The sequence below is a fragment of the Macrobrachium rosenbergii genome, chromosome 20 (assembly GCF_040412425.1).
Source record: "Macrobrachium rosenbergii isolate ZJJX-2024 chromosome 20, ASM4041242v1, whole genome shotgun sequence".
Lineage (NCBI taxonomy): Eukaryota > Metazoa > Arthropoda > Malacostraca > Decapoda > Palaemonidae > Macrobrachium > Macrobrachium rosenbergii.
The window spans coordinates 5,644,777-5,671,321 of NC_089760.1; the positions used below are offsets into that span (position 1 = coordinate 5,644,777).

At 37.7% G+C, this 26,545-nt stretch overlaps 2 protein-coding genes across 11 annotated transcripts in view; one reads left to right on the top strand and one right to left on the bottom strand.

Moving 5' to 3' along the window:
- LOC136849016 (ankyrin homolog) overlaps positions 1–14,531 on the bottom strand; it is a 41,366-nt gene extending 26,835 nt beyond the window's left edge. The window contains exons 1-2 of one of the 8 annotated variants that reach the window (XM_067121861.1): positions 14,446–14,502; positions 13,926–14,182 (exon numbers count right to left, since the gene is read on the bottom strand). The gene's annotated coding sequence lies outside the window, so the exon portion shown is untranslated. The other 7 variants (XM_067121859.1, XM_067121862.1, XM_067121858.1 and 4 more) reach the window with 7 other exon arrangements.
- A 4,206-nt stretch (positions 14,532–18,737) lies between these two features.
- LOC136849017 (ankyrin repeat domain-containing protein 29-like) overlaps positions 18,738–26,545 on the top strand; it is a 44,379-nt gene continuing 36,571 nt past the window's right edge. Inside the window, exon 1 of one of the 3 annotated variants that reach the window (XM_067121867.1) lies at positions 18,738–19,101. Coding sequence is in view for 1 of the 3 variants with exons in the window: in XM_067121869.1 (XP_066977970.1) it covers positions 18,957–19,101 (145 nt within the window). In the remaining 2 variants the exon portion in view is untranslated. The remainder of the gene's footprint in view (positions 19,102–26,545) is intronic. The other 2 variants (XM_067121870.1, XM_067121869.1) reach the window with 2 other exon arrangements.

Genomic DNA, 26,545 nt, shown 5'->3' on the forward strand with positions numbered 1-26,545 from the left:
ATATTATAATTTTTTTCGCTACTATTTCCTTTGGAACTGACGTATCCTTTTCTTTCAATTTTCCAACGCAAACTTCATATGCGGCAGGCTTTGTAATCTCTACAGGGTTGGTTATGCCCGATAAGGATCTATGAACTCCAGCCAGAAAGCTCTGTCTTCCTCATGAGGTCGACAGAGTGAGACAGATCACTGCACCGTTCAATTATTTACTTCCAACGGCCAATTTAGCTGCAAACCACCCCACACACGATAAACTGGGTTATCAATGCGAGTGAACTGAAGTCTATTTTTTCGGAAATCAGGTCAATCAGTTTCCGTGCCAACCAGTCACTTCAAACTACTCCCATACAAGGTCAAACTGGCTCGCATACCTCTGGTTTGACAGTTCATCTGACAGTTTGACCGTGGCCACGGTTTAACTGAGCGTACCGCACATGGGGCCCCTTAAAGGGATAACGCTATGCTTGCATGAGTATCGCGAAAGAGTTTCGGACGATTTCGGACACGACCAAATTGCTCCACCCGCCACATGTTCCGAGAAAGCTATGAACAAAGGAAACAAAATATACTTTAGATACCCCACAAACAACAAAAGAGACTTTTAACAATAAACTACAGCATCCTAACGTTGAAAATATCGCTAAGTAACTGAACACCTAAAATCCGGCAATCCGTTCATTATCGTTCATTATTCTGTCATTAATGCATGTTTAAATAAATAAAAAAAAATGTTGGTGCTGCCATCTATAAAATACCATGCAATAAATGAAGAAATTTATGTCGGGGAAACTGGTAGCCTAGCTTCGTCTCGCAAATATTAATAGATTATAAACGTTAATTTCTATTAATTGTGAGATGGCTATGGTTCAGAATTTGGAGATTTTCATACATACCTGTGATTATACCGCTCCCATAAATGGAGTGAATCTACACTTTCTCAAAACGAAGTTCTCGTATAAAAGGAAGTTTCTAGAATCCTTATTCATTTGTCACATAGATGATATGAGCCTATCACGATGACACTGGAACTACCGTTACCGTAAATGGAGTGAATCGACACTGTTTTTCAAAAGGAAGTTTCTGGAATCCTTAACCATTTGTCACAGATGATATCAGCCTATCACTACGACAATGGAAATACGATTTCCGGCGGAGTTCATTCTAAGCCTGATCCAGACTCCGGGTCCTGGTTCTTAGACATTCTCAGGCAACCGGTCTAGCGAATCCGTAACCAGATTTGACCCAGGTGGCTGCTAACAGTAACTACAACACCGACCGACCCTGTACATCAAAAGACCGCCAACAATGCGAATCGCACCAGCGCTGTTATTCTATAATGGCATATTCCACAAAAATATTTGTCACCTACTAACTGTCTTCATTCCCCAGTGAAAGGGCTGAAGTGCTTTCAAACGAAATATTAGGTTTTTCGTGTTAAGAGCGTTTTTGTGCTCCTTTAAATTTCATAAAATACTGATACATTACAGTAAAAACACACACACATATGAATATATATATATATATATATATATATATATATATATATATATATATAACTTTGGTCCTATTACTGTGATCTATAAGATTCTAGCTTTGTTACCAAGACAAAGGCGACCTGTGTTCAAAGCCCGGACGAGGTTGAAGGATATAAGCAGTTTCCTTATAACTTATGTCATTGTAGACCTAATTAGTGAAAGGGAATCATGTAACTGGTATGAAATCGGTTGCAGTGGTTTGTATATATATATATATATATATATATATATATATATATATATATATATATATATATATATATATATAATGTGCTTGTGCTTGTGTGTGAATGTTTTATGCATTGGATTACAATACATTTGCCTGGTGTTTGTTTAACTCCAGTTCTAATAGTTTAAATAAAAGAAAAATATGTCACCATGAATACAATGACCAAATAAAAATGAAGTTATCCCCGAGAACGACTAATCTTAATAAGAAAACAGACTAAAAGTACAGATTATCTCTGCCCACCTTAATCACACTATTCAGAACCTTTCCTTTTACTTCCTAAGTTATGTCCACTGTCTTCCCAAGGATGGTATAGAATGACACACATGCAAACGAAATCGGACAATAGCGTTAGGCTTTGTTAAACCGCCATGTTTCGTGTCGCAAATTATAAGTGAAAGATCTAGTAGCTTAAAATGCGGAAAATATGACACGTATTTGAGTTGGCACTGCGGTGTATTTGGCGCCGTATCGCAACAAATTTCCTTCGGAACCTGTCAGCCTTTCCTGGTCGATTCGTCCACCTCCCATTACATGGATCAATTCATTACTGTTGCGTAGGCGCAAGGATTGTCTGAAATCGGGAACCAGTTGATTGTGGTGCTCACTGAACTACAATGCAAATTTTCAAGGGATGTAGGTAGATGGTTTTCACTGACACTTGAAACTGACTCAAGTTTTTTTTGTTTTAAATGAGGGCTCGAAAAAAGTTTACGTGCTGAGTTATGTTTGTCATTATAATTACAGTTGTATCCAATTTTCCCTTGTTTTTCTACTTGTCCCACGCATATTCTTTAACGATTCTTAACCTTACTATTTTTTTATTTGCTGAGACTTCTGTCACTTTACACATTTTGGCGCTTGTTGCATTGCTAACCTGAAGCTGCTGGGCAACTGTCTCGGTAATGTTTACTTCCTCCACAGAAATTACATGTTTGCAGTGGCGTAGCTGGCGTTCCATCAGTGGTGGGGCCAAATATTTTTTGGGGGCCCAAAGAAAATTACACAAAGCTAATGTACCAATTCTGTAATTTGTAAAATATACCATTCTCGAATGTATATATCCATGTGAATGAAGGAAAATAATAGTATTAGTAATTGGTAAACCTGTATTAGAGCTCAATTTTCAATTAATTTTCAACTCTTACTATATGCAGATGTACCAAATACTGTAATGTAAATTTCCTCACAACCTTATATTTAACACTAGCCTAATTTCCATTATCAAATTTTAATTTTCAACTATAGTATAAAATATCCTTGTCATGTAAATATATCAAAATAGTGCATATCATCAATAACACAAAAGACTTATGACCCTCCAAAATCTCTTCAAAATTTCAACCTATCCCATTCCCTCCTCATCTCCTCCCTGGAAATTGACTCTAAGTAGCAGTAGCAAATTGCATTGCACTTATTTAAAACTAACTATATAGTTGATAACATTAAGTTGGATCAAAATATCATGAACAAACATGTTGTGTTAAAAACCTATAACTATAATTCTGCTTTTGACCACCAAAGGGTTAAAGTTTTGCTACGAAGGGAATTTCAACAGGGGAGGGGGGGGTCGGCCCCCAATAACGACGCCACTTCCTGTTTATTTTGATAAGATTTCTTTTTCGATTTACATAAACATTTCTTGCGCGGCCTAATTTTTGTAACTGCAATTGTGTTGCCTCAAAGGTTCTAGCTAGGCCTAGTGCTTTATTCAATGTTAATGTTTTAGGGTTATGGTCATGGAGCTTTTTCTACACTACTATATAAGCTACACCTTTTATTAACTGATCAATTAAACTGTCCTCTAAGGCTTCTGGAGTCCCAAAATTACATTTCTGTGCTTACACTTTAAGCCTAAGTAGGTAAGTATCCACTGTTTTACTATTTCGTTGCTTTACGTCTCTCAGCTTCAATCTTGCTAACCTAAAATCGGACATGGGCTCAAATTAACTAAGTAAAGCATTCCAAACTTCCTTGGGTTCCTGTTTCTGACCAGCTGCTAAGTTTGTCCAATTATTAAAAATCTCTACACCTAGTGGCCCCTCCACAATAAAATACGATTAACCCTCCCCTTCCCCGACTTGTTTGCATAGGTGGGGTAGACAACATAGGTTCACAATACCTTTTGAATGCCCTTAACTGACGAGGTAAATTCTCAGAATCGCAGGTGCTCTAATGCCTTGGAGGTCACTGGGGTAGACCACAATAGTTACGTATTATCACTGCACTCCATTACTCTTACAAGAAAACTAGGTTAGGCTATGTCATCGTCAGTTGATAACAGCAGATGCCAGAGGGGTAACAATGTCACAAGGGTAGGTTACCCTGGCTATTGGAGATTAGATTTATTGACTTTGCACTGTCTTCGGTTCTTTAAAAAGCCTGAAGCTACCACCATGTTATATGTGGCAAATGATGAGCTGTGGAGTATCTGGTGGCTTTATTATACGCGTCAGCTGGCAGTATGAAGTATTTGGCTCCATATCGTATAATTTGGTAAGAAATAGCACACGTCAAAATATGGCAGTGGTATACTGGTAGTACTCTCAATGCAACGTAAAGGTCGGAAGCACGCAGTAAATAGTTATGGTTCTTACACTAACATAACACCCCTTATCATCATCCTTATGAAGTCTGTCATTTCCTTGTACTTATTTCTATCTGTTGATTTTACCAGTCTCAGCTTATTCTATAAGAATACAAAAATGGAAATTTAACATTCGTAACTTTACTTCTATGAAACCCTCTTGAAAATTTCCAACCATCTAATTCATTATGGAACATGACTCCGATAAGGCCAGTGATATTACATAGCCTCCTATAAGCGCATAAATTGCTCCAGACTTTATAAATGTTAGGGTTAGTAGGAGACCTTAAGAAGGATAAACTGAATATGATTAAACTTGGGAAATATATTCATTAGCGACACATCGCGATTTTTAATTCTTAAGGGAAATCGGCTAAAGCTGAAAGGTTTTCCAAGGTAACATTTCTACAACTCCAAGCTGATATCTGGAATTTAATAATCTCGGGTGATGACTTAATTAATATGTCTGTCAGTCTTTATCAACTGCTGTTCCCCTGTTTTTAAATGTCCTGCTAAGATACCCTCTCACAGTCCAGGTTGAAACCTAAACTTAAATATTTAAGATTATGCTGCTGCCCTTATAGAGCGATGACCGCCGAAACCGTTGAATGTTAGTGGTTGTACTGTCGAGCCTGTCGAGGTAATGCCACGAGAAACGTTTATACTTATCACCGTGACTTGTTTCATATTATGGTAAAATCCTTACGTTTGTTTTAGGACTAACATTTTTCAAAATTTGGGAGGTAGCTCATAATTGTTGCTGAACATCAAATTCAAAACAGGAACTGCCTACTGTTTGTCCCTCAAAACTAAAATTGCGTTGCGGTAACGAATAGACTTGGACGCGCCTGATTTAGGCCTACCCGATTCACCCGCATAGCTCCATCTGATTCTCTGGTTTAGGCCCATCTCATTCACTGGCTTTTACCCACTAGATTAACAGATTTTATCAAATGAACTTCCTGGATAAGAAAAAGCTTTTGTGTTGTATATTGAAGCAGTTGTTATTTTGTCCCGTAATAGTAACTTTCTTACGGCATTTACTGATATCAGCTTGCAACATCACGATAGATATAAAGTAGCCTATACAATTGTGCAGACGAACTTTTCAAATTTGCTCAAGTTGATTTTTCTGTGAAATTAAATATATTTAAGTCACGGACATTGAACTTTACATTGTCCGTATACGTCTTAATTTGGAATGTTGCTCTCATCTCTGAGATGCTTCATTCACAGAACTGAATGAAATTCATCTGATCAAGGATCCTGCCATTACCACTTTTAACAAAGCTTTGTCTATTAGCAATGTACTAATCACCCCCTGATCCGACTCAGTAAAGTTTAGCAGCTGTTTCACTCATACCACAAAATATATTTCTTGTATTAAACTCCATCTGAGTTCCCACTTCCCTAAAACGAGACTGAAAACCTTTAGACTCTTGGCCGCAGTAAGTTTCGATCAGTCATTAGACCAGCACTTACTTTATCCTTAGTTCTTTATTTTGTCTTCCTTCTGACTTTGCTAAATGGGGCTATACGTGGTCGGTCTCGACTATTTTGGACTAAGGAAACAAGTACACGCTATGCTTTTAATCTCAGCTATTTTGAGAAATTAATTAACCTCTATATATATATATCACAGGTCATTACCACAGGAACAACCAAACAGCCAGGTAGCGCTCAGTACAAATTATGAAAGTCAGTTTATGAACGCCCTAACGAAAGGTTTTTATATGAAACTCAGAACAAAATTGACGTCCAGCTGAAGGCACGAAAATGCTATTCATACGGACAATGGATTAGAAAAAGTCTATGTTAGCTCTGGGATATCAGCTTTATCATTAGTGCAAATATTCCCCGAGTATCCAATAAAAAAAAATCGACCTGTTTTTCTTCCAGTAAGAAAATTCCATCCCATTTCCTGTGTGACTGTTTGAGCGCATCAGATCATTGTTACTAACCTGTATTTTTATGCTAAAGAGCCACAATTGGGGAACACGCACATGATTACCTTGAGACAAACATATATTTCCCATGATCTGGTGCTGTGGTACTCGGTCCGGTCTTTTTTTTTTTTTTTGCTCCGTATGGATATCACGCTTCAGTTGTGTTTTTTCCCACTTCCCCAGGTTTAAAGTTGTCTTATTTCAATTTTTATTATTAATACTCTATCGTCCTTTTTTATACTTTGTCGTTCTGCTGCACTTACACTGTTGTGTAAATGAAATGTTGCGGTGAAGCTTAAAATATGAGTTTTCTTTCCTTATTTCATGCGTTGTAAAGCTTATATCACCTTCCCGAATAAAGTGTGACTTCATCTGTTTTGTAAAAGGTTAAATCTTTTAAAAATCCAGCTGGCACTGGATAGTTAATAACTCGCCGTCAGATATGAAAAAGTTATTGTTTAAATTTGCTCATGTTAAAGCATACATTCATGCAAAATTTTATTCTCTAGAAATATGGCCTACGACGGAAAAAGTCATCATTGCGCGCTATCATGTATTGTACAGTACATAATGCAAAATTCACGCGACAATCCATTTCTCAAATACGGGCTATATTTTCCGTTTTGCTGAGGCACCATATCATTTTGATTATATTATGCTTTTATTTTTCGGAGTGCTTCAGAATTTACTTTTGTTAGATCGAGAGAGAGAGAGAGAGAGAAAGAATGCTCTCTTTACTTTTCTTGTCCAAATAAAGGCCTCGGTTAGATGGTACTACCGCGATCGTTAATTTCATTCTTTATGATCCTGAAACTAACACACAAAACGAAAACGAAAATAATATTGATTTTCATCAGACATTACCAAGCAGATATTTTATAACGTACTCATGTCTTTGCGCCTAATTCGTGTAATGTCAAGTCAAAATATGCATAATGAAAAATCCATTATTAATACTATTATTGTTATTGTTATGGAAATTGGACCGATGCTATGACCAACATTTGTGTAGTTTATTTTCCGTAAACTGTTTTTTTACACTTATGAAAAAACATATTAGGACATGTCGAGTTTTATATTGTACAATAATCTCAGGCATACTATCTTGTTGAATAAACCAAAAAGCCTATAGATTAAAAAAAAAAGATTTAAGAGAATAAAATAGCCATACGAACAAAGCGGAGAAACTACTACCATTACATATATGAGAAATGAATAACACATATACTGTACATACATACATACACACACATATCTGCATATGTGTGTGTATGTATGTATGTATGTATTTATGTGTGTGTGTGTGTTTGCAGTGAAAGGCAGCAATACTCTCCCTCTTAAAGTCAGGCATTCTCTACATAATCTCTCTCACACAACAAAGGTCAAGCAAATAAATCCCCATAACCTAAATCACTGAGGGCAAAAGCTAAGGAGTACAAGGACATATCGTTATAAGTCTGGCGTCATACACATTTTCAGGGCCGTCTTGCAAGAAGCTTGAAAGATCCGGATGAACCTCACCAGCGCCTCGTCATTTCTTAGACAACTACTTTCTTTCAAGAAGCATTATTAAGATTCACGATGGACATATGAGACATTCGGAGTCAACCTTTCATCAACTACATAGGGTAAGGTCGAAAAATTATAGAAATCTGTGATATCAGTCTACCTGTTGGACAAACACAGCAACTATTTCTTCACAATTGGAAGGAAAAAGAAGAATAGGCCTACCTTGCGTATGGAGGAAAGTAGACCGGACTTCGTTTAAGAAAGGCACCAGACTCTTTACCGCAACATCCCAAGTTGTTAAATAATTGTTTTCCTCACGAATTTTTCCCCACGAGATTTCCTCACGAGCTAGGGTGAACTTTGAAGCGAAGTGGCTTTGAATGACAGATTTACGGAAGTGAGACGTCATCTGAATGTTGCTTAACGTAAGAATCTCCACGGGGTAGTTCTGCATTTCCCTTAATTTAGGATTATAGGTGATTCAACGTCGTGTGTTTTCGTGATGTGAACCACTTAAACACGATATCGGAACTACCAAAAACGTTAACCTTTGCGCCGTGTCAGAATATTCTGAGAGACCACAATTACTTTCATTTTTCTAAAAAAAAAAAAAAATGACGGCATTGATTAACTTTACAATAATTCAATGTTCCTGCCCAGCTTAATTTCGAAGCCAGTAACGAACAGACAATTATTATTACTTAGAATCATCACAAAAGGACAAAATAGTTGTATGTGACTTATTTTCTTTAGTAACTACTCAGGCGTGACTTTCCTTGTTTCCAAGGTCATTTATTTTAACTAATAAGTGGTTAGTAACCGCCCCCCCATCCCCAATTAAGTACTTCAGCATAGGGTGTCTGATTATTTGCCTGTTTCAAAGTGCGTAAATAAACTTGAACATAAGGTTATATATTAATTAAGTTACTTATTTGTAATCTGGCCATACCTCTGGTATTGACTTTTAAGTTCTCTATTTTTTCACAGCAACATAGTGGTATTCGTGAGCGTACGTGTGTGTGTGTGTTACGTTCAATGCGTAAATAACATTCGCTGAAAGAATACCGGTGACATAGCAGGCTTCTGAGTAACCGATTGTGCCACAATTAGAGCTCTGAGATTCGTGGAATCGTAAACAGAAACAGAACAAAGGCAAATCTAAGCCACGTAGACTGCCTGCACATGACCGTTTGCCCACATACGCACGTCCATAGACTCGTTTATTCGTGCGTAGGTGAGCAGCGAGGTTATATTCACCTCCGTTTTATTTGTTCATATATCCGTCTCCTATTTTCTTTATCAGTAAGAGGATGATTCGCCTTGGCGAAAACTGCCTTTGGGAAAACTCTGTTTAAAATCTGTGATTATGACTGGAAACTTCAAAAAGTTTTAGCAGCCGCTAATCGTGTCGGTTTTGGTTTGAACTCTCCCATCACTTCGGGTCACATTGAGGCTGTTTGTATTTGTATACAGTAATAAAAATCAGACTAAACCTTTAACCACGACCTTGATCGGTTCTGAAGATGATAAAGCAGAAAGAGATCTCAGCGCCGTGGTGACCAATGAGGAGAAACTTCGGTCTTCTTTGTAGGATCATATTAATAGAGCGATATTTCAACTCAGTTCCTCGAGAGAGTCGGTATCTCGCATGTGCGCTGTACATTTCCGAGAATGATAGATAACGCTATTGAAGCTGTTATCTGATTCCGCGCTCCTTTTTCATGTTACCTCACGTTTCCTTCGAAAAGCAAAAAAAAATGTATTTTCTTTTTCTTTGAAGAATTGCGGCTCGGGTTAAAAGGACAATTGGAAAGGATTACCAGACAAAGGAGATCAGATCCCAAAGGCTTCCAAGTGGCGAGAATCAAAAGTAGCCGGTTAATCCTAGTTCGTTCATTCCCACGAAACGCCGAGAACGACGTCACGAAGCAGTGAAACTGTTTATCCGAACATGATACCGAATCAGCTGACTGAAATTTACGTTGGAGATGATCGTCTTATGTCATCCTCATAACAGCTGCTTCTTGAATTGCTTGTTCTTTTCTCGAGATGGATGATTAAAGATGGTTACGTACAGCGTCATCAGAGGTGACCCCACGCTCAATTAAGATTCACAGTTCATTACATTCGTGAAGCGTATCACATCTCCAGACCAAATTAACGAGACCGTGGGTTAGTTTAGGTGACGTCAAAGTTTAGTTTTAAATGATGACGGAGCCCTTTTCAAGTGAATAATTGCCTGCTTGTAGCTCCTAGGAAGAGAAGGCGAAAGTGTGCGAGAAGATTAAACGACATAAAAAGATAGAAAACGGAACCAAGCGAAGACGAAGACGCAGAGGCAAGAAGAAGAAGATGTAAAGAAGAATCAGGGCTAGGAGAAGCGTGAAAGAGAATCAGGGTTAAGAGCAGAGGAATAAAAGACGGAGAGGTATTAGAGAGTTATATCGTCGCGCACGATGAAGATGGATGAAGATGAAAAGGGCCAGGAAATATATCCGTGTGTTTGTATGTTTCTGTGTCCCAAGGAAGTTCCTTTTATTCCTTTATTGGATTTTTTTCCGCTCCTGCAGGAGGAGTATTTTACAGGAGGTTAGATTTGATTTCAGTACGTAGGCAAATCGTAATGGAACTTGTTTTTATGCATTTTTATCGTAATAAGGTAGGCAACAGTACCACAATAATAGGTTTTTTTTTTAGTGTCTTAGACTAATATTTGAATACCACTGCCAATATAATTTGGAACATTAGCGCAAAATAAAGCTACATTAGTACTATTGTTCTGGAAAATTATAGAGAAAAATTGTCGAAATACTGCCCGGTTCCTTAAGCATATTTATTGACATGGTAAATTAAACAACTGTCATTCTATCGTATGGCAAAAATATAAAGGTTTCGATAACTGTAAAATATATCATTCTCGGTTTTGGCAAGAAAATGTCCCTGTAGGTCACTGCCTTCTTTTGTGACGATAAACCTGCCTCTTAAAAATGTACTAGTTGAATGTTTCAAGATCATTTGTACATTACTAGGTTCTAGAGGACATTTTTTTTTTTTAGACTTATAATTTATACTGAAGAAAACAAAACTATGGGGTCGAATATTTCAATAGTATATTATTCTTGAAAGATGGAGGATTATAGGAATTTGGGGCCAAATATTTCAATAGTATATTATTCGTGAAAGATAGAGGATTATAGGAATTTGGGGCCGAATATTTCAATAGTATATTATTCGTGAAAGATGGAGGATTATAGGAACTTGGGGTCGAATATTTCAATAATATATTATTCTTGAAAGATGGAGGATTATAGGAATTTGGGGCCGAATATTTCAATAGTACATTATTCTTGAAAGATGGAGGATTATAGGAATTAGGGGAGAATTCCAAAAGCTTGCCGTTGGAAGAGAAATAGATACCGAACTAAAAAAAATCCAAAACTCTTGGGATGCCTCGACTTGGTGGGTTTTACAAGACTGCCATAATAGTACCAGTGAAGATAGGAAAATGGAGCCGCTTTTGGACAGATTCTACTCTTTGATCTTAGCCAAAAGGTCAAGAAGTAATATAGAAAAAGTCTAAAAACGGGTTAGTACAAAGTTAAGTATACCTTAGTCTAACCAGACCACTGAGCTGATTAACAGCTCTCCTAGGGCTGGCCCGAAGGATTAGGCTTATTTTACGTGGCTAAAAACCAATTGGTTACCTAGTAACGGGACCTACAACTTATTGTGGAATCCGAACCACATTATACCGAGAAATGAATTTCTATCACCAGAAATAAATTCCTCTAATTCTTCATGGCGGGCCGGAGAATCGAAAGCGGGCCTAGGAGAGTCCTAGCCTAGTACGATATCGACCCATCCAATGAGGAACTCGGGTATATAAGTCGATGATCGTCCTTCGTGTCAATCCTGTTGAGAAAGGCTACCAAAGAAGAAAATCGCCCTGAACATTAAGCCAGCAACTTCCGACATGACAACAAGAGCATCTCTTTCTCCCTCCTTATTTCTTTCATCTAACATTAGTTATTACTAAACAATCACGTCTAATGTCGACAATAAATAGACCCACACCCTAAAGAACTCGCTAGACCATCCCTCTTGCCATACAAAAAGTCAGGCGGTGGACAGAAATAATAATTGAACTGACTCGGACAAATTCAACATTCCCCCTCTTCCCATACGGCCAGTGCTCATAAAACCAAGCAGCACAACTTTAATTTTTTAAAAAACTTAGTTCTTGATTTAACTCCTTGTTGTAGCACAGTTTTATTGACTTACTGAGCATTTGAATCTCCAGGAATTGATGAAAAATTTCATTTGTCAGTGTTTTTGGCATTCTTGGTCAAAGGTTTTGGAATTCTAAGACATCTTACGCGTAAGTCCTCGGCCTCATGGAGTTAAAGACCTAGAAATTCGTTACTTGAATATATTGTTTTTACCTTATTTCAGTATTCGTTCGTCTATGTTTTTGCTTTTTAGTTTCCTTATCAACAATAAAGAAAGTAATGTTACTATTAATAGAGTAGAAATGAATACTAGTCATAAGCTACAAACCCTCAGATGACTGAAAATAATTTTATTCACAGTTTTTCTACCCGCCCAACATTCTTGTCCCAAAAATTGTATACCCATTTTCTCGAGCAAAATCTACATCGAAGAAAGCAACTGAGCTTCGCAAACCAGGAACAACACATTTAAGCAAATACTAAGATGCCCCCTGAGATACCCTGGCACAAATTGCAAACCCATCGGAAAAGTAGTGACAAATATTCATGCCATGCAATATTATGGGATTAATGATACCTTTACAGTCAAGTCGAAGGGATATAAAAAATTCATGACATAATTATTCTTCACGGCTTAGAGGGCGATCTTTCACCACAGTTGTTATTTTTCTTTTATTAAAGATCAGGATACATTTAATTTTTTTAAAAATCCATTTTTTTTTCGTATTTGTTTTCAGCTATGAATATCCCAATGAGAGTTTTTTTTTTGGCTTCAAAATGCGTTAATGAATTCCAGTTTTACAGGCAAAGTTAAGTTAAGTAAACCTTAGTTTAACCAGACTACTGAGCTGATTAACAGCTCTCCTAGGGCTGGCCCGAAGGATTAGACTTATTTTACGTGGCTAAAAACCAATTGATTACCTAGCAACGGGACCTACAGCTTATTGTGGAATCCGAACCACATTATACCGAGAAATGAATTTCTAACCCCAGAAATAAATTCCTCTAATTCTTCAGTGGCCGGCCGGAGAATCGAACGCGGGCCTAGGCGAATGCTAGGCTAGTACGATATCGACCCATCCAACGAAGAACTTTCACAGGCAAAGGAATGATTATTCTGAGAAACAAGATAGGTAAATAAATATATAAACGAATAAAATAGGAGGGATGAGAACTTCCCGAGTCACTCGCTGCAGAAGATGACACCGTCGTCGGCGGTGACGCTGACGGACGAAAAACGAAGTAACCGCATACGGCCTCAGGAGTTTACCAGCTAAGCCGGGATCAGATTTCTTCTTGAGTCACTTCATATCAGATAAGCGCTCCTGGGTGGTAATTCGTTTGTTGAAAAGGGGAGGAAGGGCCAGAGTAATGCAGGAGATGTTTGAAAGTTTCAGGAGTTAGCATGCGACATTACCGCTGATTGAGCAAAGGTCAGGGTTGATGGGCAACATGACAAGTTTGGCCAACGGGCGCAACCTTAGAACCTCGTCTTTAACTAAAAAAAAAAATGTTTGTTCTTTTTTTTTCAGAAGAGAGAGATTTTGCTGCTGAGTAATATTCTAGAATTTCCGGAGTTTTAAACACTCGAACTTATTCGTTGTATAACTGATTTAAATTAATTTATTCTTAGTTGATCGAAGGAAATCAAGTAGTGCAAAACATTTCATTGGTATGTACTTAATACAAAAACTTCGTACGAGAATAAAAGCATTTAAAATTACGGTGAAAACGAAACATGGTAAAAATTATGAAATATGAGAGATCTTTTGATCGGTAAATATAGTTTATAACCTCCGTTTTAGATTAAACTTCAAAGTAAATCTTAAACCACAACTAATTCAGAAAACGAAAGAAGACAATCACCTTGAAGGATGACAAGGTACTCACGAAAAACGGCGAAGTACACCTCAAGTCACTCCACACACGTTACATAAGCAAGTAATTTTGCAAATTCAAGTCCACTTGCGCGCACACCTACAAAGAATCTTTCTTAAGAACCAATACTTGCACGTATAACTTCGATGAATGTTTCACTATTTAAATGATTATCAGTACGTTATTTTCACACTCTCTGTAATAAAATGTCCTCGCACCAAATTCCAAGGGCGTCACACAATTACGATGATGACCAGTCACAAGCCGTTCTAAAATGCACAAGAGAGAATGATGACCTTATGTCACATAGCATATATAAGCTCGTTGTTGCAACCTCAGAACCCGTATCGACCCTCACCAGACAAAAATAAAACTCGAAGGGGCAAGAGTTCACACTCAACTGACACTCAGAGTCCAATTAAAACTGAGCAAAAGAACGAATGGAAGCCTCGTAAATGCCCCGTATAAACAAGCCCCCTGCCCTCCACCCTCTGATACCCCAAACCAAGGACTGGGAGTAGAAGCAAACTACCAAAGGTCTGCGATGTTGCAAACCCGCCCACTTCAACACCCATCAACAAACACTGGCAGCGGCAAAGCCTCCTTTCCCAGCACAGCGCGGACATCATTTTAAACGGTCCATTTGTAAGACGTCATCTACCAGAAACGCCGACGGTGCTTATTGTACATCGTTCATGCAGAAGGAATGAAACGCTGATAATCCCCGGCGAACTCGGGCTTATTTTCGGTACGATTTGTACAGGAATACCTCCACGATACGTTGTTGCTCAGGAGCTGCGTAGGAATCTCTGCACTGAGAATTTTCCCTCTGATTTCTATCTTCAACTACATCAGCTGAGACAACAGAACGTCCTCCCTTTATTTTATCAAATCTCCATAGCAGTAGTCATTTTGGATTTCTCTCTCTCTCTCTCTCACACACACACACTATATATATATATATATATATATATATATATATATATATATATATATATATATATATATATATATATATATATATATATATGTTATATATGTGTGTGAGAGAGAGAGAGAGAGAGAGAGAGAGAGAGAAATCCAAAATGACTACTGCTATGGAGATTTTATATGTATATATATATAAAACATATATATATTTTATATATATATATATATATATATATATATATATATATATATATATATATATATATATATATAGATATAGATATAGAGAGAGAGAGAGAGAGAGAGAGAGAGAGAGAGAGAGTGAGACTACCACAGTTGTCCTTTAACCACTGAATAAAGGCTGAACCACAGCATTATAAGCTTCATATACCCACACAAGTGGTTCATCAGCATTTCACTGAAATTTTACACTGCTACACAACAGCACTTATTGTTTTCAACTCGCACACACAACGTTCAAATACCTCTGCCACTCCAACCATCCATCGTTTGATAATCAAGTTCTTCCTCTCCTTCCTCCGACCACTTCTTTGCCATACATTCTTTTCCTTATATAAATGCCCTCCATTCTCTACTCATGTCCAGACCATCCCACGAACTCTAATCCATCTCTTCACCCTTTTTACCACTTCTATTTCATTTTTCTTCATTCGTCATCCTGTCGACCAGGCTCACTCCACACGCCCTGTGCATACAGTTTGCCCCTCAACATTACCTTTTTCAATTTATTTCTTTCCTCTCTTCACTTCCGGAAAGGATCGTTTGCATTTGCCCACCAGTCGTCTCAGACTCTAACTTTGGCTTCCATAAAACTCCTCTTCGCTTTCAAATCTTTGTCATACACCCAACGCCTTCTTTGCTTCCCCAGCTCTTTGAACCACCATTTTTAGTTTTCTGTAAAAGAAAGCTATTGAAAAGGCTTTGTCTGTCCGTCCGCACTTTTTCTGTCAGCCCTCAGATCTTAAAAACTACTGAGGCTAGAGGGCTGCAAATTGGTATGTTGATCATCCACCCTCCACTCATCAAACATATCAAATTGCAGCCCTCTAGCCTCAGTAGTTTTTATTTTACTTGTTAAATTTAGCCATAATCGTGCATCTGGCAACGATATAGGTCAGGCCACCACCGGGTCATGGTTAAGGTTTCATGGGCCACGGCTCATACAGCATTATACCGAGACCACCGAAAGATATATTTATTTTCGGTGGCCTTGATTATACGCTGTACAGAAAACTCGTTTGCACCGAAGAAACTTCGGTGCATTTTTTAGTAGTTTACTCTTAGCAGCACTTCAAAATCTTTTACTAGTCTCTGCAGTTTTTCTACACATTCCAATCAACAGTTTCATGTGCATGTATCTCCTTTTCTTTCTCTAACTTCTCATTCCACTCTGTCCAACATGATTTTGATTGACCATAAAGATGTAACTCATTCTTCTGTCAGACCTTTTTATGCCAAACTATTGCTTTCATGCCTCAATTATATAGCAAAAGCTCTGCTTTTATCAACGTTTAATCACTCCGAGATGGTATCCCCATGGGAGGTTTAGAGACTCTCCTCAAGGGATCCCTTAACCCCAACCCCATTCGTGAGAACCACTTCTGGGGATGCTTTCTAGCCTGGCAGAAGCCCTACCTCCCTCCAAGAAAGGCAGATCTGGAGGAGGACCTCTCTGTTGGGAGTGCCATGGCTTCTCCTAGGAAGGCATCCCTTGGAGATCCTCCTACAGGTATGCCTTCCCCGAGAACCCTTGGCACACACCCTCATTATTAGGCCCTCCTCCAGAGAAGCTTCCCAGGCTGACAGGAGCCTACCTCAGTGGAAGGAAGCTCCAGAGTAGGGCTTCCTTTCCTGTGATGCCCTGCCTATCATTGGGAAGGTATCAGCGGAAAAGAGGTTAGAGAACCTACTCCAGAGATTCCTTGCCTAGGAGGCCTTGGGCCCGACCACAGTTGTGAGGCTAATCTCTACGGATGCTGCTTCCTGGCCTTGCAGGAGCCATACCTCCCTCTTGGGAAGGCAGCCCAAGGGGAAGGCTCCAGTCCAGGGGTGCCCTGGTTCCCTCTTGGAAGAAACCCCCAAGAGATGCCTTCTTTAGGAAGCCTTAGGCCCTATCCTACCTGTCTGGGTTGCGCTGGCACCCTCTGGAAAGGTGTCAGTGGGTGAAGGACTGGAGACTTTTCTTAAGGGATGCCTTCCTTAGGAAGACTTGGTTCCTACACCTGTGGTGAGGCTCTGATTCAGGGATGCACCCCAACAAGGCAGGAACCCTTCCTCCCTCCTGGGTAGGCGTAACCGGAGAAGGGCCTCCTCTCAGGGAGGTCTCTGTCACCCTTTGGGATGGTATCCCAACTGGAAGGTCTCCCGACCTGTCTTTGTTGTGTTAGATGTAAAAGACTTATTTTCATAACATGCTACGTGAAGTACATTGAATCATGCTTCAAGATATCATATCCACAGTGAATCAGTCTGAAGAAATCTGCAGCTTCTGGAGACTCCAGCCATCAAAAGACGTCCGTAGGCTTTGGCTTTGACTTCACCATTACTGAATCCTCATCCTCGAATTGAATGGAAAATATCACAAAAATATGAAGAAAACTGACAGATTTAGATTCAGTAAGGGGCTTCTGTAAATCTTTTTACGATCGGAGAGAGAGAGAGAGAGAGAGAGAGAGAGAGAGAGAGAGAGAGAGACTGTCTTTGTCAAAAGTTTCGAAGCATACTCCTGTCAAACGTTCCTGGGCAATCAAGTCCTCTAAATTCTGAAAATCCAGCTTGTTATAATAACGAGCGGGTTTCCTCATTACTTTAAACAATCGCAAATAACTTTTATAAAGACGTGCCTAACGTTTCTTTTTAAGTCTAGGAGAGTTTTAATTTTGCAGGTGAAGTCCCATACTTCCTCTTGAGGAAATCGGCAGGGCTGCGGCGTAAAATTTTCATCAGGTAGTCAGGAGCTTTTAACTGCTGACTCATAACTGTGGCTCTCAACTTACTTCATGTGCTTATTTATTATTGTTGTTTATCTTCAATTAAGGTGCCAATAAACCTTCATATTTCTGTATCGAAAGAGGAATCTTTATTTTGTTTGCCTGTAATCTAAGAATGACGTTTATGTAGAGACTCCAAGCAGGTTTATACACAAATACTTAATTTGTTACACTGAATATGAATGGTAGTTTTTGCAACGCTATGTTAAGCATATTTGCGCTGGAACATGATATATGACGCTAGGAGAGAGAGAGAGAGAGAGAGAGAGAGAGAGAGAGAGAGAGAGAGAGAGAGAGAGAGAGAGAGAGCAATTAAAACTAAAATTAAGTAGTCACGTTATGACTATCCTACACACACTCGAACAGACACACACACACACACACACACACACACACACACACACACACACACACACACACACACATATATATATATATATATATATATATATATATATATATATATATACAGTATATGTGTGTGTGCATTGATATATATATATATATACACATATACACATGTGTGCGTGTATAATCGCAGGCATTAAATAACAAATGCTGTTTAATATCAAATTCACTAACCTCGAACATTATACACAGAAGGGAAACTTATAATTAATAAACGATCCGTCACCAGAGGGACTCGAACCACCAAATGGTTATGGAGCGACGACTTTTCAGTGACACTAGCCTCATCTTCTGCCTGCAATAATACCAAAAACTGAAAAAACGTTGAAAATACGATAAAATTCATCGTCTTAATAAAATACAACAATACTGATAAAACAAAAAAAAAAAAAGGAAGAGAGGTACAAAAAATGGAAAATAAACGTAGAATGTGAGAGTTTAAAAAAAAAGTTAGTAAGCATAGAATAGAAACTACAAACACAAATAACGTTCAGAACTAAAACTAGCAAGTAAAAAAGTTAAAGTGACTTCACCTGTCGACTAGAATACCCTCGGACAAACAAATCATATTCAGTGGTCACTAATTGCACGTTAGGTAACTTGTTATCGTAGAGAGACAACAACTGGAGACGATAGAACAACATAGTTTGCTATTCTGCCACTAGGGTGGCGCTGCTTGCAGCCGCGTACCCTTATGGCCAGTGTCCAAAAACCTCTGAACCGCGGAAACTTGAAATATTTTAGTGCATGGTGTGTCCTGCGATTTTATTCGTTCGTTATCTTCACAATAGTACACCGCGCATTCGTAATTGCAGAAATGGGAACAGGAAATCTTCAAGGTAAGCAAAGCATGCAGAAGTTTATTAACTCAGAGAAATGTCTTGTTGGCAGTAAATACGCTTCCTCTGTTAACTTGTATTATATTTTCAGCATATTATTGTGCCGCATTAGTGTAGTGGTGATTTCAGTTTTGAAATTAGAGCATCATTAATCTTATGCGTGCTACACAATATCGAGCAAAAACGACTTTACTCATAATTAAAAATGCTTATTAGTAAGTAAGCCTGTAAGTACTGATCGTGTCAACAAGCTTCGTCTTTTAAACGCATTGCTGTGGTACGTAAGGACACCTGCCGTATTTTGTCTGTCATTATTATTTTTATTATTATTATTTTTAATTTTGCAGTAGGTAGGCCTGTAGGATACTGTCAATGCCGTGAATTCTTTAGTTTTAGACACATAATGCCAGCATTAGAGCTGCTTAACAAAATGCATTTCACCAACTTGCTGTCAACGAAATTCCGAAACGGCACACGTGACGTTTCAGGACGACGTAAACAAACCGTAGAGGAAGCTTCTGTTATTCAATTCAAAATAAAAGTAGCAGTATTTTTCTATGTATGTAAAAAAATCCTGATTAATTCGTGTTTTTACTAAATTATATATCTCATAGACTGGCGATAGCGAGAAAATGAAGTTCGGTAGTCAAGAGTAGGCTACACCTGTGCCTTCAAGCTACTCATTTGATAAGGCGCTATACTATCACTGAAACCTTATTTTAAATACAACTTGATTTCGAACATATAAAAATAAGTCCTCTAAGGTAAATGTTACAAAATCATCATGTCAAGGAAAAAATAACCTTTAAGAACGTACCAAAGCCACGGAAAGGCTAGACCTATACCTGTTGATTCGGCAGGTTTTGCTATTGTTTTGTCCTTTTAAAAAACTCCGCGGTGCACTGTAGGCATTACTTAAGGTTCTTTGCAACGTCCCCTCGGCCCCTATCTGCAATCCTTTTCATTCATTTTGCTGTACCTCCGTTCATAATCTCTTTCTTCCATCTGACTCTCCACCCTGCCCTAACAATTGTTTCAAAGTGCAAAGAATGCCATTGGCTAAAATCTGCTCTCTTATGGCTTAAAATGATGGTTTAGAGAGTGGAAATTTCACTCTAACAGGGAGAGCGCTATGTTCAAAAATACTTTGGGTGTGTGTGTGTGTTAGCGTGCGCGCTTGCGCTGATTGAGTCGACAGAATGACCAGCTGCCTCTTTTAATTAATTCCCATTTAATGTATTTGATGGCAATGGTCAGGTTGGCAACTGCTGTAGTATTAAAACGGATTCGCCTAAGGCTTTGAACGTCCTGGCTCCGTGTCGTTGAGTTCGAGTCCTTCGTAGAATCATTTCATTATTACGGGCTGCTAACAGGCTTAATTTCCATAGATAGACAGAATCATTGCTCCTTGTACTTTGCAGTTTATTTCAGGTTATATAGTATTTAATTTTCTTTTTCGATTAAAGTATGAACTAAAGTTAATCTAATGATTTTTCCCAGAGAGTAAAGAATCAACACCTTATGTTTACATGACCTGAAGTGGTAGATATCAGATTGCAGAACTGTATGGTATTGAATTATCTTTTGCTTGGTTATTGTGTGTTCAAGTAAGGTTACAGGTACTGAAGAACACAGGGCGCTGATTCGTCACTCTCTGGGAATCATTACTGAATTAACTTTAGTCTATGCTTTCCTCAAATAATAAAATTAAACACTTCGTATAACTTGAATCTCCAAGGGCAAAGATGAACTCACCATAGTACAAGAAGGACAAATTCAAAGGGCGACTCGAGTTCAAAGATTTTAGGTGAACTCGGTTTAATTCTGGTTTTCACCCTAAATAACTATTGTTATCAATTACATTTAAGCGGATTAATTAAAAAGAGGCAGCCGGTGAAGGGATGGAGAGGGGAAAAATTTTATTGGAGAATCCCCCTTCAAGTCGTTGCAGGAGCACGTAGGACTGTGGGATTTAGACCGACTCCCGTGGTACCTGATGTATTTCACCATAATAATGAACGTTTTGTTTACATAGTCTTTCTAACACATACAAGTGTGTGTATATAATATGTATATACTTATTTATATATATACTGTATATATATTATATACATACATATATGTATTGGATATATATGTATGTATATTCATATTTATACATGTAAAATCTGTATTACACTGGATAATTCCTAGCACAAGGTGGAGGAAATTCCGGAACTTCAGTATTACATTCTTACATTTATTATAACAATTCATCATGGACGTTGTTTATTCTTTCTTATATTATACATTACATTATTTTAAAATTTATGAGGAACTTCAGACCCTTGCAGTAAGACCCTTGCGCGGATATGTCCTGGCTATTTGACGTCCCCAGAAAAAAATTCCTGGCTAAGCCCTTGCCTCGGTTAATAAATTCTGCAAAAATCTTTCCCCGAGGTAGTCATGAAATTTGAGTCTAATGTACCATGAAGTGATGTATCAGTCAACAGTCACAACTCAGACTCAGTCCTGCTTTCTGGGTGTTTGGATTTTAGCTTCGGAATGCATCGTGATGTTGATGTACTCTGTCAATAATCTCTACATAAACTCAACCCTCCTGTACTCAGAGGAAATGTTCCCAGACCATTTTCTAGTTTTAAATTCGAACTTTCTGTTTTGAATCCAGTTATATTTTGTTAAGCAAGGCACACGACGAAACACGAACTTCGAAATATAGCTACGCTTTGAGACCATTGTTAAATTTTTCATAATAATTATTCCGATTTAAAACGATTTTTGACTTGTTGAATTACTACTTGATATTTATATACTTTATAAACATTAATGTACCTGTATAAATACATTATATATATATATGTATATTATATATATATATATATATATATATATATATATATATATATATATATATATATATATATATATATATACATACGTATATGTGTGTGTGTGTGTGTGTGTATAAAAGAGGGAGACAGAGAGAACGGATTAGCGAGAATTAAAGTGTTAATGGGAAATGTTTAAAAATCATTTCTTCAAAATCTTTTCTGTGAGCAAATTTAGATCAGATGAAACCATGGTCCAAAAATCTGCGGACAAAAATATGCAGACGAGTGTCACGTTTCCTCAAGTAATGTAACCAGACTAGTGAATATGTTTGAATGAATGTAAGCCATCAAAAAGCAAGCTTAAATATACCACCGCTTGTTGGACTGCAGTAGGTGCTATTTTATGCAAAAGCAAATTGCTGCGATTCTGAATGGAAGAAAACGTAAAACAAAACGAGAGTTAGAGAGGATCTAATCTAATACTGACCTTCAAAATAATAGCAATAAATAAGCACAACGAAGTGGTACGCATATAAAAATACCAGTATGAAATTTATTATCATTGCCCAGGCTTTATTTATTCTCTCTCTCTCTCTCTCTCTCTCTCTCTCTCTCTCTCTCTCTCTCTCGTCAATCAGACAGTTAATGTACTGTAGAGTCAAGACCCGACTTTAACGTAGCAGAAACTGACCCAAGTGCTCGGCGCCTCTTGACATCTATTGAGAGGATAATTTACCCGTTAATGACCACAACATCTGCTCCCTCCAGTTTAACCGCGTTATGGTAGGAATATGAGTCATTCAACGCTACTCATTATCATGATACGCTCTGAAGAACCAGTTTATGCGGGACCCATGTGGACTTGAGTGGATTTCGCCTGAATAGTCCCTGAGCTCAATAACGGCAAGGATTCCTGGAAAAGGCTTTTAAACTAAGCGCAGCTTTTTTCATGAAGAGGGTCTGAATTCCTCTCAGGGGCTGAGTTAATTTTATACCTGATTGTAAGGCGGTCACCTTAGTAGAATTATTATGTTTCAAGTTTCAAATCACTAAAGACTCGAGAAAGTTAAGTATACCTTATTTTAACCAGACCACTGAGCTGATTAACAGCTCTCCTAGGGCTGGCCCGAAGGATTAGACTTATTTTACGTGGCTAAGAACCAATTGGTTACCTAGCAACGGGACCCACAGCTTATTGTGGAATCCGAACCACATTATAGCGAGAAATGAATTTCTATCACCAGAAATAATTTCCTCTAATTCTTCATTGGCCGGCCGGAGACTCGAACTCGGGCCTGGCGAGTGCTAGCCCACAACTCTATCGACTCGTCTAACGAGGAACTTAAAGACTCGAGAATAAATATATTTACAGCTTAGCCTTCTCAGAAAATCGAGACAAAAATATTAACAAAATATGAAAGGATTTTACTTAAAAATAAAACAAAATGAGGTAGACAAATAAAAATCACATGGTTCAAATATTCCTCAGAGATCTCTTGTTCTTAAGAACAGCAGTTCTATCAAGAACCAAAATTTGAAAATTTTATATCACAGTCACTACAAACAATCTTCACCGTATTCAGTAGTGATTAAATTGCAGATCAGCAACATTGTTAAAAACGAGGTTTGCCAGGTAATTACGGCCGTCCATCGGAAGGAGATGAACAAATAAAATTTTCAAATTTTGTTTCTTGATATAAATGCTGTTCTTAAGAATAAGAGATCTCTGAGGAATATTTGAGCAATGTGATTTTTATTTACCTACCTCATTTTGTTTTATTTTTCACGTAAAATCCCTTCATATTTTGTTAATATTTTTGTCTCGATTTTCTGAGAAGGCTAAGCTGTAAATATATTTATTGTCGAGTCTTTAGTGACTTGAAACTTGAAACATAAGATTTCTACTAAGGATTACTGCCTTATAATCAGGTATAAAATTAACTCAACTCCTGAGAGGAATTCAGACCCTCTTCATGAAAAAATCTCAGACTATCAGGAATATCTCCTAATCCTTCTTACCTGAGCCCATCACGAGAATATGTTTTGGTAACCTTGTAAAAGTTTTGCATGTTGCCTTTTTTTCCAAACCCTACCACAATTAACACTGGGCAGTGGTAAAAAGAACTTTCTTAATGATCTGGAAGAAAACTGTTCATTTAAAGCATCAGTACTATAACTCCCAAATTGTAAAAGATTTGCCCGTAAGACACGCAGTAAAGAAAAAAATAGCCATTTGATCTTGAGAATTTGGCATTAGAGTGTAATGATAGACCTTTAAAATAATCCATGGGCATGCATACAGGATGACGTTCGTCAAGGGACAAAGGCTGGACCCTGCTACGAACGTCATCGCATATGAACTTAATTATTTGATTACGTTCTGGAGAAAGCGAGTGGCAAGTAATAATCCCAACAGAAGCGAGGGTCTTAATCGGGATTGGAATGCGGTGCAGATCAGTTTCTGAAAACGTGTTTAGTGTCACATTATCATAGCATTTTGAGCGTGACAAAAAGTAGCTTGTTTATTTTCCTTACGTAATAACTACCCTTATGTAAGGCAGCATACTAATCACAGATGGCTTTACTTATGTTAAAACTTGTACCCGTTAACCGCTGCCTGAGTTCAGGTTGGTCATTCTCGACCTCTTATTGCAGCTATGTTTTTACAAGCTTATGAACGTATGGTCGAGGAAGTTGGTGAACTCTAATAATTGTGTACCATAAACTGTCACTTAGGCTCAAGCTCACCCTAGTATGGTTTCACGTCCTTTCTTTGCTCTGACTCTGTCTTCCATTGCTGTGTGTCGTTTCTGTGGATCTAGTTCGTAGTTTCGACATTCTCTGAAATTGTATTGATTTTTCTTACAATCGTTTTGTTCTGATGCAATTTTCTCTAACAAGATGATCCACAATTTCATTATGTCAAAAGCATATAATGTAGGCCTATATAAATGAGTATATAAATGCCTGTCTTACTACAGTATGTAATTAGGTAATATTGACTGTATAGTCATAAACAGCATATATAATATCTACCGAAAACATTATATTTCATGTTTGTTAATGAAGGTGCAAAAAGCCACTCACAGATAAAAAAAAGACAAAAATCAAAATTTCACAAATATAGCCCCACAGACAACTGGATACGAAATTTTTACCAAAGGATGTTATTAACAGCGATTTAGCAGTTGACAGCGTTTACTCAACAGACACAGATTACAGTACAGTATAGAGTATTACTAAGAACAGCAAAAACTGATCTTTCATTGGAATGATCAGTAATGAAATACACAGGTTGCAATGAAATGCAGTGAATATGGAGCATATATTTCCATCGAACATAACGTTATCGATGATATAGTGAAAGAAGCACTACTACAGTACAACCAACACACTCCAGTGCAGTTTTTAGTCATTCCGCAGACTTCTGACACCTCGAACGAGACCCACTCTTACAGCTAAGCTCTGAGGGGCTTGAGTGTGCAGGCAGAGAATGTCGTGTGAGTGACAGACGAAGATTGCACTAATGGGTTTAGTGGAGCAGAAGAAAAAGGTGTTAGGAATTGCGTCAAGGCCCGAGGAGTGCCCTCAAGGAGAATTAACAGGCTATTGGCGCGGCCAACAAGGATTTAAGCTTCAAAGAAAAATATCTGAATACGAATTTTAACGTAATTCTGAGATAACTTTAAAAAAAAACAGATGCGAACACAGGGCACGTCAAAATGAAACTGATATAGCAAAGTTTCCAGATACAATAAAAAGAATTTCAAGACAGTAGTGTTAAAATTAACTATATATATATATATATATATATATATATATATATATATATATATATATATATATATATATATATATATATATATATATATATGCATTAGTACCTAGTAGCCACTCCTGGGTGGTGAATTATGTACCACAGAAAACCCAATGCTGAAAAAATATATACTGTATATTCGTACTATATCCTAAACACCCACACACAGATACACACACCCATATATATACATATATTTATATGTATATATATATATATATATATATATACAGTATATATACATATATATTGCATTTAGATGTGGTGGAGCAAGAAAGGCAGAACCCTCCAGTCTCAGGAAGTCTTTAAGAATGAGGTTGCTAGCCCAGTGTCCTTTTCTCGACAGCAGCTGACTCTGATACCCGTTCAGATCAGGCCAGATCGAACCACGGACCTTGCTAACGCGGATCCAATGGTCTATAAAGGAGGTACAGTCCTCTCTCACACTATATATATAAATATATATATACATATATACAAATAATATTATATATATACATAATGTGTGTCTGTGTGTTGATACGTATTTTAAAATGCGCATACCCTCATGCATAGGCTATATCTTTCATTATTTACTACAGTATGTTCATGTCTTCTATTGTTAGACGCAGACATTAAGTAAGTTTTTTACCCGCTTTGGTGGCTGATGGTAGTCCCAATAATGACTGTGAGGAATAAATTAACATCTTTCATCAAGATAATGAGCGTGACCAACTTCACATCAGGTTACTCAGCTCCATTTCCTCGTAGGCGCTCATCAGCAAAGAAAACCAGACTGCGTCTATGGTTTGTGTAG